Source organism: Mercurialis annua, linkage group LG7 (assembly GCF_937616625.2).
Source record: "Mercurialis annua linkage group LG7, ddMerAnnu1.2, whole genome shotgun sequence".
NCBI lineage: Eukaryota > Viridiplantae > Streptophyta > Magnoliopsida > Malpighiales > Euphorbiaceae > Mercurialis > Mercurialis annua.
In genome coordinates, this window is record NC_065576.1 from 14204671 (window position 1) to 14218340 (window position 13670).

General features: G+C 36.6%; 1 protein-coding gene and 1 non-coding gene across 2 annotated transcripts; both read right to left on the reverse strand.

The window, feature by feature from the left end:
- Positions 1–1468: 1468 nt before the first annotated feature.
- On the reverse strand, positions 1469–2852 carry LOC126654687 (protein MKS1). Its single transcript, XM_050348623.2, has one exon. It carries the CDS (start codon positions 2665–2667, stop codon positions 2005–2007), a length of 663 nt encoding a protein of 220 aa, XP_050204580.1. The 5' UTR covers positions 2668–2852; the 3' UTR covers positions 1469–2004.
- A 9728-nt stretch (positions 2853–12580) lies between these two features.
- Positions 12581–12687, reverse strand: LOC126658912 (small nucleolar RNA R71). The gene has a single exon (XR_007634478.1). It is a non-coding gene; the product is annotated as a small nucleolar RNA R71 (small nucleolar RNA).
- Between the last annotated feature and the right edge of the window lie 983 nt (positions 12688–13670).

Genomic DNA, 13670 nt, shown 5'->3' on the forward strand with positions numbered 1-13670 from the left:
TAAACACCCACAATAATCACATCAAACAAATAAGACACACACATAAACACCCACAATTACCTAATTGATACAAAATTCAGTAACAAAATCAATTAAAGGTAAAAAAAAGTTAATTTAAACAACACTTATCTTGACAGCCAGAGGAGGAGAAGGAACGATTTGTTTGTTCTTTTGCTTACCAGTAATTATGAATGCCTCGAATTCACTATCACTTTCTTCTCAATTAATAAGAACTCTACGGTTCTTACTCAAAGAGTCGAAAATGGAGCATCAATGAAATCAACCTTCTGTTTGCTAGCAACCCTCTTCGATTTTTTCATTGGACTTGTCTTTGTTGGAGATTTTTTCATAGGAGAATGATTTATGAAAGATCTAGTTTTCGCCATTTCAAATTTGTTTCTAAAATCAAATTAAAATGGGAAATTTGATAGTACAAGAGTTCGACCATTAATATGAGCTATTTTAAGAAAAAGTAAATGAAATAAAAGCAACCTTAATAATCTGTCCAGGTTCCCCTTCTTCTTTACTCTTCACATGCTTTGTAATGAAATTATGGAGTAAAATCCGGCGAAAATCTATGTAAAATTTAGGAAGAAAAATGGAAACATGCAAGAGGATCGTGTAACTTACCAAATAGGGTATTTTTATTTTGACAATTTGAAAAGTATATCTGTGCAAAGCAAAATCTGAAAATCAAAATGCAAATTCAGTAACCGTAATTTGCCAAATTAACTTTCCTCACCGTAATATTCACAATAAAAGGGTCTAAGCCCGTATGTAGGCTAATTTTCTCTTTTATTTTTAGTCCTTCATTTAACTAAAGTAAAAAAGGGCCCGTATTATATTTATCTAAACTTTATACGGATTTAGCATTAGAAATGTTTTGTTCAATTTCACTTAATTTTCTAATTTTTTTTCTAATTTTCACTTATTATTAAAATTTAACTTAAGTATTCAAATTCACAAACTTTCATTACTAAATTTTTCACTAATTTTCTAACATAATTCTTCAAATTTCATAATCTAATATCTTTATTTTTTTATTTATAAAAAAAATTAAAGTAAAATTTTCAACCAAAACTTATTAATTCTAATAATTTTAATTTTTTTTCTTTTAAAATAATATTACCTTCAATTTTAAATCTCTTTTTACATTGATAAAAATTGATTCATTATTTTATATTTGTATAATGATTTTTTAATCCTAAAGTTTAATAATTTTCTCTTTTTAAATATTACATGTCATTTTAGTCCGGATTGAAAAAAAATTCTGAATCCGCCACTCACTCTCAATCCTTCTACTATCGAAGCTTTAGACATCGAGAAGTTTTGAGTTGGATTAAAAAAAGAAGCAGGGCACGGACAGTGACGGAATTAGATGCTTTAGTGATTCTTTTATGTTATACTTCGATTACTTTCTGTTACTTAACATAAAATTCTCGAAATTACAAAATAAAATAAAACAAAGTCTAAAATAATAAATTTTTCTTTATTTAAATAAATATATTCATGTAGAATCTCAATTCTAATTGGACATCCTGCTGAATTTCTTTTGGAAGGCTGCATTTATCCAACACTTCTAGTGCATTTAAGGAAACAATAGAATCACTTAAACAGAATCTCTAATACCCCTATTGGTATAAATCATCCAATAAACTATACACCATAAAAAAAACAGCAAATTCTACAAATTGACTCTTGCCATTAGCAAAGATTACAACTCCAAAACAAGAGAATAAACACAAAAATACAGAAATATACAATAAATCAATTTTTCTAATTTTCTTCTATCAAAATGCAAAAGTCAGTCAACTCAAAGCTTTTCTAGTCAATTGCAATAGCCACTAACTAATCTACCCTTGTTTTGGTATTTGGTATGGTTAAACTAAAATTCACCAATGAACTACGGCTCAAACGATATAAACGTTGAGCAGCAAACTGTTAGATTGTAAGTTCGTTTTTTTCCGCAAATGTTTCCCTTTCCCAATTATTGGAAAAAGAAAACTAAAATTCCATTAAAAGATGGAAAATATCAGGTGAAGCTAATGGAGAAAGTATATTATTAGAAGCTGGTAATAAACCAGTAGGACTCACTATAAAACCACTACTATTTCCATACGGACTATTAAACATCATATCATTAAAGAAACTTTGGTCAATTACCGGAGAGAAAAACCCAGGTGGAACCGGCGGCAACATCGCCGGCGCCGGCGACAAAACTCCCGGAAATTGACCAATCTCCACACCCTCTATCATACCCAACAGATCAAAATCTCCGCCGCCGCGGCCGTCATCTGGGTTATTGCTAATCACGTTACTTCTTTCTCTTGGGCTTACTCTCTCTGTAGCAGCTAATCTTGCTGCTGGAGATACTTGGCCGTCTCCGGTGGAGAAGTCACCGGAGGAGAGTCCGGTTAGTCGTTGAACGACGGCCATGAACTCAGACTCTTTGGTGTGGATGATTTTGGGAGAGACGGCGTAGATGATGACGGGCTGTTGTGGCGGAGGTAGCGGTGGTTTCTTGATTTTGTGAGAGTCTTGACGTACTTTAAGTGCGGAAGGGCGTGGACCTTGGATTTGGTTTTGCTTCTTCTGTGGCGGCGGCGGCTGTGGCGGTGGAAACGGCGGCTGCTGGTTACTAGTGGTGGGGAAATAGTAGGGATCCATGAAGATATTGGGTACTTGATTTTCTGCAGAGAAAAAGAAATGGATGGTGGAAAAAAAGTGGGAAAAAAAGGAAAATGTGGTATAGGTTGATGCTAATTATTTTTGGTTGGATCTTTGAATGGTTTGGTGTAGGTTAATTAATTATTATTATTGACAATAAAATTGTGTTTTTATTTTATTTTATACTATTTTGATTGCATGTTTTGATTTTTAATAAGATAAGTTAATTTGTAGGTCAAATTGAAAATAAAACTCAAATGGGAACACATGCTGGGTAGTGGACGTTGAAAAATGAGAAACAAATAAGAAATTAGGAGCATGAAGAAAACAAGGAATTGCCAAATCATAAAATTAAGGCTAAAGGGCTTAAATAGCCCTGACTTTTATTTTAATTTTAATTTCACCTCGACGTTGAATTTTTTTCAATTTGATTCTATTTCGGATTTTTGGTTTTAAATTGCATACTGAAGCATTAAATTGATTTTTTTTTCATTCTATCAAAATAGATCCTTCATATTTATCAAATAATCTAAATGTTATTTAATGTTATAAATCACACAAAAAAAATCATCTTCTCCATAAAATAAAATAAAATTAAAAAAAATTAATTAATTAAATATAAATAATTATTTTTAAATTTTCGAAGAAGGAGCAACTGCTCCTCTTTTGCCAGCTCCTAGCCCGAGGAGCTGCTGTTCCTTCAGCAAGGAGCAGTTGCTCCCCCTCCAGCCGAAATTAAAAAAATTAAAAAAGAGTTGTTGGTGGTTTGCGGTGGGTTGCTAGTCGATGCGTCCAGCGATGGCGGGTCTGATGAAAGCATAATGGGACGTATTGAAATTTAATAATTAATTATAATTAATGTTTTATTTAGAAACACAATTTCCCCAGAGGATTAAATTAGAAATGCAAATGTCCCAAATGATCAGACAAGAAATAATCCCCAGTGGACCAACTAAAGGACTGCTCCATAGGATCAGCTTAGAAACACAGAATGCTTCAGAGGACAGAATGCCCCAGAGAATCAGATTAGAAACACAGCCACCCCAAAGGATCGGATTAGAAATACAACTGCCCTAGGGGACATATTACAAGACCGGAAGAATTACCTAAAAGACGGGATTAAAACAGCCAACGATTAGAAAGATATCGCCACGCCATCCGGTATATGCATAATGCAACCCCCAAAATAGCATAACAACGGTCTAACCCCACATGCCAAACTCCGGAAAGAGGAGAATGTAATGTCAAGAGGACACCCAAATATGGTTCTGCAATAGTTCAAATAAACTTCAAACGCTTCCGTTAGTTGTGGAATAACTATGAAATCTAGGCACCTACGCAATAGGGTTTGTTCCCTTAACGAATCTAAGATGCCCCGAACAGGATAATTATCAGGAACCTACACAATAGTCTAGCCCTTGGGATGTCCAAAGGGATGTTGTCCCTTCTGCAAATCTAAGAAGTACCAGACATGATAATTACCAGGGGTCTAAGCCATTCGATCACTCTCAGGGCAGATGAGAGTTTACAACTCCATTCCGCGAGGCACGCAACAGGCAGTTCAGGCTCAGTGGATGACCTTTAGGACAGTTGAGAAGACCTACTCCCGGCCAGATACGGAGTAGACTAGAACTAGGGGGCATGAAGTCAGAGTCATGCACCACCATAGGTAATGCTCAGGCTAGGGCATACCAAACCATCAGCGAGCGAGTATCTCCAATGGTGGGCAATATCTTTGTCGTTTGTCTAACAACAAGTTACTTCTTAAACAAGAACTGGTCCTCATAAGGCAGCACCTCCGGGGAGGAGCATATCTGCTTCTCGCCGGAGGAGCTCAGTTCCTTATAAGAGGAGGAGCAGTTGCTCCTCCTCCAGCCGAAATTAAAAAAAAAAATTGTTAGTGGTTTCCGGTGGGTTGCGGCGGCGGATGGTTTGGACGATGGTGGATGATGAGCGGAGTTTGGTCGATGGCTCCGGCGATGGGCGGGTTCGATGAAAGCGGAGTGGGATGTATTGAAATTTATTAATTAATTATAATTAATATTTTATTTATGATTTATTTAAAACTTTTTTAAGTATAAAGACTTGTTTAAATTTTCTCAAATGGAAAAAAGTATGAAATGATCCTTAAATATAGACACATATTTTTCCGGACATGTTAAAAGTGATAAGGGACTGAAGCGTCTAGTGATGATTTTTAGAGAAAATCGTCCGGCTAACGAGCTATCAATTTGCTTGTTATAATATAAGCAGGCGTAATCAGTGCATAGTTGCAAACTTGGAGGATTAAAACGTAATTAGTTGTAAATAACCTATAAAAATCTAAAGAGATTGTAGTCTACGTTCAGAAACTGGACTAATTTCAATGTCTTAAAATTCCATAGAACATGTAAGAGTATCTTGGTGAGGTCTTGGCTCTAGGAGCCTCACAAGTGTGATCATAGCAATATGCACATGAATGATCATAAGTGTAAGCATGTGTATTGGCATGTGAATGAGCGTATAGATAAGAATGCACATGGTTCTTTTACATGTTTCTCTTCTCCCATTTGTGACCATATTAGGGGTCTTGTACCCATATTACTCTTAGGCTTAGGAGCCAATGGTGGCTTAACCTTAGGTGCTCGAACATGACTCTTCTTTGCCTCTTTTGGTTGGACCAAAGTAGGAGAAACTTTTAAAGAAAAAATTTGAGGCAAAGAAGCCTTCACAAATGTAGTCACACTTGAGGTAGAAGGGCTGTCATTATAGCCAAACTTAATTTTATAGTTGGATTTCTTTAGGAATAAGGAAGATTGTGCAAAGGTTCTTTTCCTTTATAGAATATTGAGATAGAGCTATTTAAAGAACGAATTTCAATCTTTAGTTTTTTATTTTCCTTAAGCAAGACATTAACATCTTTCTTAGAGATAAATTCTAAAGAAGATTTTAAGTCTTGAATTTCTTTCGTCAAATTGAGCATCTCAATTTTAGCTTTAAACACTTCCTTTTTAAAAACTTTCATTTTTGCATGATAACCACTACATTTTGAAGTTAACTAATTTATCATGTCATTACATTCATCATTAACATCAAAAAGGACAATATCCTCAACCAAAGTATCATCAACCAACACATCATCAATACCAACAATATCATTCATGAAAACAATATCACTAGATCTAGCATTTAGTTCTATGCCAATACCATCCCAAGAAAGAAACGGTAGATCCCTTACCATAGGTGTCGATTCCTTCTCAAAAGCCATAAAACATAGGTTGGCTCTTTCCTCTCCTTGGCATTCCTCATCGGATTGAGGATCACTCTTATCATCTCATATAGTGATAAATCCCTTCTTGTCCTTTTGAAAGGATCTCTTAGCTCCTTGGCGACATTCTGGTTTAGTGTGACTCGGTTTTCCATAACAATAGCAAGTGACTTCTCTTCTAGGAGTAGGAGTCTCTTTCCTAGGAGTGGAGGATCGTTTGAAGTTTGAGGAATCTCTTTCTTGAGATTTCCATTTCTTCTTTGCCTTCCAATTTTTAACTTTCTTAGCCATCATCATCATATCCTCATCATCTTCATCATGACTCAAATTGACCTCTTCTTCAATCTTGGACTCAATTGCCGTAGTTTTCATAACGATCCCCTTAATCTTCTCATCTTGAGATTTATTTGCCTCTTGAATGCTCATTATATAAGTCATTTCATGAAGAAGTAATTTTCTGATAAGCTCATCGGTTCTCAACTTTTTCAAATCATGAGCTTCTTCCATGGCGGTTATCTTCGGTTACCAATCTAAGATAAACAATGAACAAATAAATTTGTCATTGATTTCTCCAAGATTGTAATGCTTACCAAGATTTCTGAGGTTAGAAGTGATGGAAATAAGTCTTTTAGTATTGTCGGTAATGTTCGCATTAACCTTGTGATTGAATGTTTCATATTCTCCAATAAGAAGTTCCACTTTCTTGTTCTTGAGTTGAACCGTACCTTCATGGAAGTTCTCTAAAATCTTCCACATATCATGAGCACAAGAATAATGTTGAACTCTTGATTGTTCCTCTTTAGATACTGATCCAAAGAGAACACACATAGCTTTTTGGTTGAGGCTATTTGCTTCAACATGATCTTTTGTCCAATCATCTTTAAGCCATGGAACTTCATTACCATCAACTTCTTGAGTATGAGCTTTATATTATTTATGATAACCCCCAAAGATTCAATACTTTCATATCTAGATAGTTTTCCATCTTGAACTTTCAATTTGGAAAATCGGAGCCATCGAAGAATGGCCTAAGAGTGAAGGAGAGGCTTTCGATAGCCATCAAGATATTTTAACTCGTAATTAAGCAAAATGCGAGGCGTTCCTTGAAAAGAAGCTTTTTTACTTCCTCGTTACTGTTAGTAGTATGTGCCCTAGGGCCATTTGATCATGTATATTTATAGAACTAATCCCAATGGCAAAGATATATATGTTCTAATTGAACTAAGTGTCTCATCAACTAAGTGTTCATTTATTACGTATTGTCCTTATCACATTGTGATAGAATCTATTCTTAAGGTGTTAAGAATATGAGTTACAGATTTTATTATACATGTGATCTAAATAACAGTTCATGATCGATGGGGTCCTACGAATAAGGGCATCGTATTATCCCGGAAAGATTGTCACCTCTGTTTATTCTCCTGATTAGTAAGGAGTTACTAATTATAGGAAGTAGTGAGTCTCATACTACTTGATGGAGATCAGGATAAACATGTGGACACTCAAGATGTTGAGTGGGTCGAACAAGTGACGCTAGATGACTTATACATGGTATTTCATCAAAGTCAATTTAATGTCATCTATTTCATAATTGTACATATGTCCTTTGACTTGCGGTGACACTATCTTGTATATAGGTGATTAGAGTTTGATACTCCTTATCCCTAGATCTTTCATGAGCTAGGGTCGCGGGATGTGTTGGCTCTAGTTAGTTGTATATGGAGATAGGGGTTTAACCAAGAGAGGATTTATCACTCCGGATGAACGGAGAAAAGATTCTATGCTATCTCAAATTGTTCTTGATGGATGATAAAACCTGCGCGGGTGTATATGACTTACTTAGAAAGTTGTTTCTAGTGGAAGTCATATTTATCAAGAATAAGAACTGCGATGAGGTCATATGATTAAGACAAACAGTGTTTGACTTAACCGTGACACTAGTCGAGATCGGAATCTTAGATGAAGGGAATTTTGAGTGTACGGTAATTATGAACATTGGTTCATAAAGAATGCATCGAAACATTCATATCTATTTGGGGGTCGTGATATGTTGCTAGACGTCACTCACGATCTACGAGAATTAATAATTAATGGGATTTAATTATTTAATATAAGAAGGGCGTTTCTTATGACTCTCGTTGCCATATAGATGTGAACCTAGTTAGTCACACACAATAGGGTGTGCAACCGATTGAGTTTACGAGAGATCGATTTCATATAGATACTAGCATATCTCGGAAATTAATCTAAGATGAAAAAACAAGTATAGATTAGGGACTAATTTGTAAGAGTTATAAATTAGTAGGCACCTAATTGTATTTTATCCAAGTTAATGTGATGATGTCATGTGATGATGTCACGATGATGTCATGTGATGATGTCACGATGATGTCATGTGATGATGTCACGATGATGTCATGTGATGATGTCACGATGATGTCATGTGATGATGTCACGATGATGTCATGTGATGATGTCACGATGATGTCATGTGATGATGTCACGTGATGATGTCATGTATGTCTCTGTGTGTGACACCTAGCATCCGACGTGTCAGAAGGTGGCAACACCTATGCTTGATGTGTGACACCTAGCATATGATGTGTCAGATGGTGGCAACACCTATGCTTGGTGTGTGACACCTAGCATGTGAGGTGTCGAATGGTGGCAACACCTTTGCTTGGCGTGTGACACCTAGCATGTGAGGTGTTGCATTCTTAAGCAAAGCTCTACCCTATAAATAGAGGTTGCCTTTGCTCATTCTAAAAACAACACACATCTCACTACAAAGTTGTAGAGAGAGAAAGCACTTGAAGGAGTTCAAGTAGTCATCAATCACGGGAAAAACTTGGCGACGTTTTTCATAAATCCGAGCAAGGACGTAATCCCGGCAAGAGTTTGAGCTTAGGCCTTCTCGGCAAGAGGAACTCTGGCAGATTACTTCAAGGCGAGGATTCAATCGAACGCATACTCGTGTGGACGAGCTTGAGGTCGCCGTACTATCGGGACTACAAGAATCGTTGGAGAATCGACATTGGTATTCTTCTTACGGTTTCTAGATGCATGCTTTAATTACTAGATGATACGACGATCCATTTGTTATTGATATGATCAATTTCTGGATCCGAATTGTTGGAATTCCAATTTTGAATTGAAATATACGATTCGGACCCTCACGTCCCGCTGCACCAACAGTGGTATCAAAGCCACCGTATCAGCAAGTATTAAAGCTTTACGATTGAATGCATGTATTAATAATCATGGACTTAGGAATTATTAATTGGCATGTAATTTATAATTCCGAGTGCTTAGGTCTTGTTTGCAAAAACGAGCAAACAGTATTGTGACATTAATTACATTTGATTAAATTCTGTCTAGGAGATTGGTACTTAAGTGGTCCGCTCGTGACCCTCCAATCTATCCTGGGAATTTTTCTAATGTGATTATTTAACACAATACGTGACTCGCTTGTGCATTATGTTGTCGTCAACAAAACATGCGGAACAAATAATAGTTTGCTCATTCTTTTGTGGCTAAAGAATGAGATCTAGGAAGTCCATGATCATACATGTGTGATTGCATGATTCATTTTAGCTTTAATATGTATGAGATGCATGCTACAATGTGTTGTGGGCTTAGTGAGACCGGAATAACTTAAAACCCTAAGAAATCTTCCTAAAAGTAAAAGGATTAAGTTTATATTGATTAATCATTAAATTGATTTATCAATGGCTCTCCATTGGAGCAATAAACTAACACGCTTTGAGTTATCATCTTGTCGGCTATGGATACATAGGGGTGAGATGATATCGTCAAGAGATGTTGTCGAGTTTATTGTTAAGCATGCGATGTTGCGGGTGTAGTCGATATAATATACGGCGAGAAAGGCAATTAGGCGTACCTGAGTCGTATATTATTCAAATCGACACATCTTAGTTGATTCAATGGGTTAAACTTAACTAATGTGGAAACCCAAGAATAGCATTAAGTACTTGAGGGTGAAAGCATTAGGAGCCGGAAATGATTAAACCTCATATGAGATATGATGAACAAGTAGTTGTTCACTTATATATCATTTTGATCCCAAGAATAGCATTAAGTACTTGAGGGAAAGATAAGTGAGTATAAGAATTCAATCACCCGCTTGAAGTCTTTTCCAACAAAGATTCACGTTTTCTATTTTGGAAGTGTAGGATTCGAAAAAGATAGTGGGAGGCCATTTTGATAGAGACCAAATCATTATGGTTAAATATACAAAATAACACGAATACTAATTAGAGATCTTTGCTATCTAAAGGATAATAAGATTAAATAGAATCTTTTTAAGTGACATTCACGATAGTAATCGGCTAGTGGTTTAAAACCATTTTTTGATTGATTAAGATATTTAGATGCTGATAGGAGTATTTTACTCCTATATTTAGGGTCGATTTTACTCGTTTTTCATCATGTGTAGTATTGTTTTTATACATTATTTGGCGTTTTTACGTTTAATAGTGTTTGTTAGTGTTTCAGTGGAAATTAGGTGAAAAACGACTATTTGGGGCAAAATTATGGTGGATTGCGTGTACGAGTAAAAAGCGTAGCTTGCGGACGAAGGAATTGAAGTTCACGAACGAGATTGAGAAAAAAAGGAGTTGTTCCCGTTCGAAACAAAGGTTTCACGAACGGGAACCATGCAGAATGAGCATGAGTCCCGAACGAGAAGGCCTTGTCCCGTTCGGGACTCAAGAAGAAATCAAGTCTCAAAGCTTTCGGTCTGCAGTTTTTTCGAACGTGACTAAGGCTTCCGTTCGGGAAAGAAGAAAATTGGGCATGTCACGAACGGAACTATGGTTTCCCGAACGGGAAAGAAGGAAAATACACGTGCAGCAGACTTTGAATTGGACTGAAATTCCTACTCCAATTACAATTACAATTCCTATTACAAATTGATTTGTAATACGAATTAGAAAACTCCGGAACTTCTCCTACTATATAAAGACCTTGTACTAGACTCGATTTAATACGTAGAATAATTTAGACTACATTAGTTTTATTTTCATTCTCTTAAAATAGCGTTTTAGCTTCTATTTCTCAGCAGTTTATAAGTAGTTTATTATTAGTTTCTGCAAAGAACGATTGTGAAGATTTCAAGTTTAATCTAGACGATTCTTACGAAATTGACAACTCCGGTATTTATTGTTCTAATTATGTTTAATTCTTCATCTTCTTCTTTGTTTAATTTAAGCTTAAGCATGTGTAACTAAATCCTTTGTTCGGGGATTGATATGAACACTTAGATTAGTTTTCGAATTGGATTAGGATTTATTAAGTGAGTAAAATTGTGTTTTAATTACTAAGATTAATGCTTGAATTAATTTGATCACTTAGTTCATGAGTTTGTGTTTAGTTAACTAATTGAGAGATTGTTAATTAAATAGACATAGATAATTAAGAACTTAGAGGAAAACGCCGTGAGAGCGGGTTGGAATTTAGGTAGTCATTGAGTTTGCTTCATAACTATAATTTGATTATTTAATTCAGTTTTAATATCGTGAGAGCGAGTTAATAATTGGTTAGTTAATTAGGTTGTGATTTTATTCGAATCTTTGAGGCTTGAGAGGGCGGGATTCGGTGCTTTAGAATAGCTCGATTCACGATAAAATCACTAAGAAATCCTATTCCATAATTTTACTTATTTATTTGGGATTATCAATCCTTGAGCTTTTTAATCTTATTGTTTTAAATCATATTTTATTATTTGTTTTCAGTTTATATTAGTTTAATTAAATTACAAAACCTTATTGATTTTTCTAGCTAGCCGATTAAAGAATATTTGAAATTAGTGATTAAGTCCATTGTCTCTGTGGGATCGATACTTGGTCTTCCAAGTTACATTACTTGAGCGATATCGTACACTTGCGATTATTTGCCAACAAGTTTTTGGCGCCGTTGCCGGGGAGCAATAGCAATTAAATTAATTAAAAGTATCTTATTCTCAGATTGAGTTAGTTCTATTTAATTTTAGTTATTTTTATACGTTGTGATTCTTGGATTTTACGTTGGTTTTCTTGTTTTTGTTTACGCAGGAGTTTTGGTTAGTGTATGCCTAATACACGACGTGCCAGAAAACCGCTAGAACCGTTTCAGTCAGATTTAACATCCTTCGAAAGAAGTATCCGAAAAACAGCGCGGAAATCCAAAACAATGGAGGACGACCGTAACCCTCCGTTGAATCACGAGGGGATTGTTCCACCACCACTACATGATGGCCTAGCTCTTAGGCCAAACGAGAGGGTTGCCCCTCTTCCCGCAAGACGTACCTTGGGTGAATTCTTCTTACCCAACGTAGACAACGCCAACTATGGATGCTTTGCACCTCCTATACTCGCTAACAATTTTGAAATCAAGCCGGGAACAATTCAACTACTTGAGAGTCGTTGTCAATTTTATGGGTTGGAACGCGAGGATCCAAACGCCCATCTTTCAAAATTCACGGAGGTATGCAACACATTCAAAATCCATAATGTGACGGAGGATCAAATCAAGCTTCGTCTTTTTCCTTTCTCTTTGAGGGATAAGGAGAGGAATTGGATTCAATCACTTCCAAGCACCTCAATCACAACATGGAAGCAATTGGCACAAGCTTTTCTCAATAAGTATTTCTCTATGGGTAAGACCGCAAGGATGACCAAGGAAATTATAGATTTTCTCCAATTACATGGTGAATCTCTATACCAAGCTTGGGAACGCTTCAAAGAGCTTCAAAGAAATTGTCCGCATCATCATCTCGGGAGGGAGCATCTTGTCTCTATTTTCTACAATGGTACCAATGAGGCTACACGGGCAACAATTGATGCGGCATCGGGAGGATCACTTATGAAGAAAACTTATGATGAGGCCAATAACTTGCTAGAGGAACTCGCTACAAATAGTTGTTCTTGGTCAACCGAGCGGTTGAGGCAACCACCTCAAAAGGGTATAATGACCCTCGAGCAAACCCAAGAATTTGAAGCAATGAAAGCGAAGAATGCGACACTTCTAGCACAACTCGAGATGTACAAACAACAAGCAAATCAAAGGAATGCTCAACTTGCGGTAGTTCAAATGGGTTGCGAGACTTGTGATGGGCACGATCATTCGGGAATGGATTGCCCCGTCCTACATCAAAACTCAAATGAGCAAGTCAACTATGTCAATGGGCAAAGGCAAGGCAATGACCCATATTCCAACACCTATAATTTGGGGTGGAGGAATCATCCTAATTTTTCGTGGAGGGAAAATGCGGGTCAAGCCAATGCCAACCCAAATATGGGAGGAGCAAATTTTCAAGGAGGAAACCGTGGTCCACAAAACCAAGGCAACTTCAACAACTACCGACCACAACCCCCACCCGGTTTTCAAAATCGGAATACGGATGAGGGGAGCAAGATTGACAAGCTTATTGAGGAAGTTAGAACCGGTTTTAAGAACCAAGCTTTCGTCAATCACCATCTCGAGACTCACATTTCTCAACTTGCCATCTCGCTTCAAAATAGAGCTCAAGGGGGTTTACCGTCTACAACGGAGTCAAATCCAAGGGAGCAAGTCAAAGCCATTGAACTCCGAAGCGGGAAAGAACTTGATGATCCACATGCAAGTAAAGAGAAAGCAATCGATTCAACAACGGGAACAAATGAGGAGGAAGTAACCGAACTTCCATATGTAAAACCGCCACCTCCTCCTCCATTTGTGCCGAAGGTCCCTTTCCCGGGACGATTGAAGAAGACGCCGG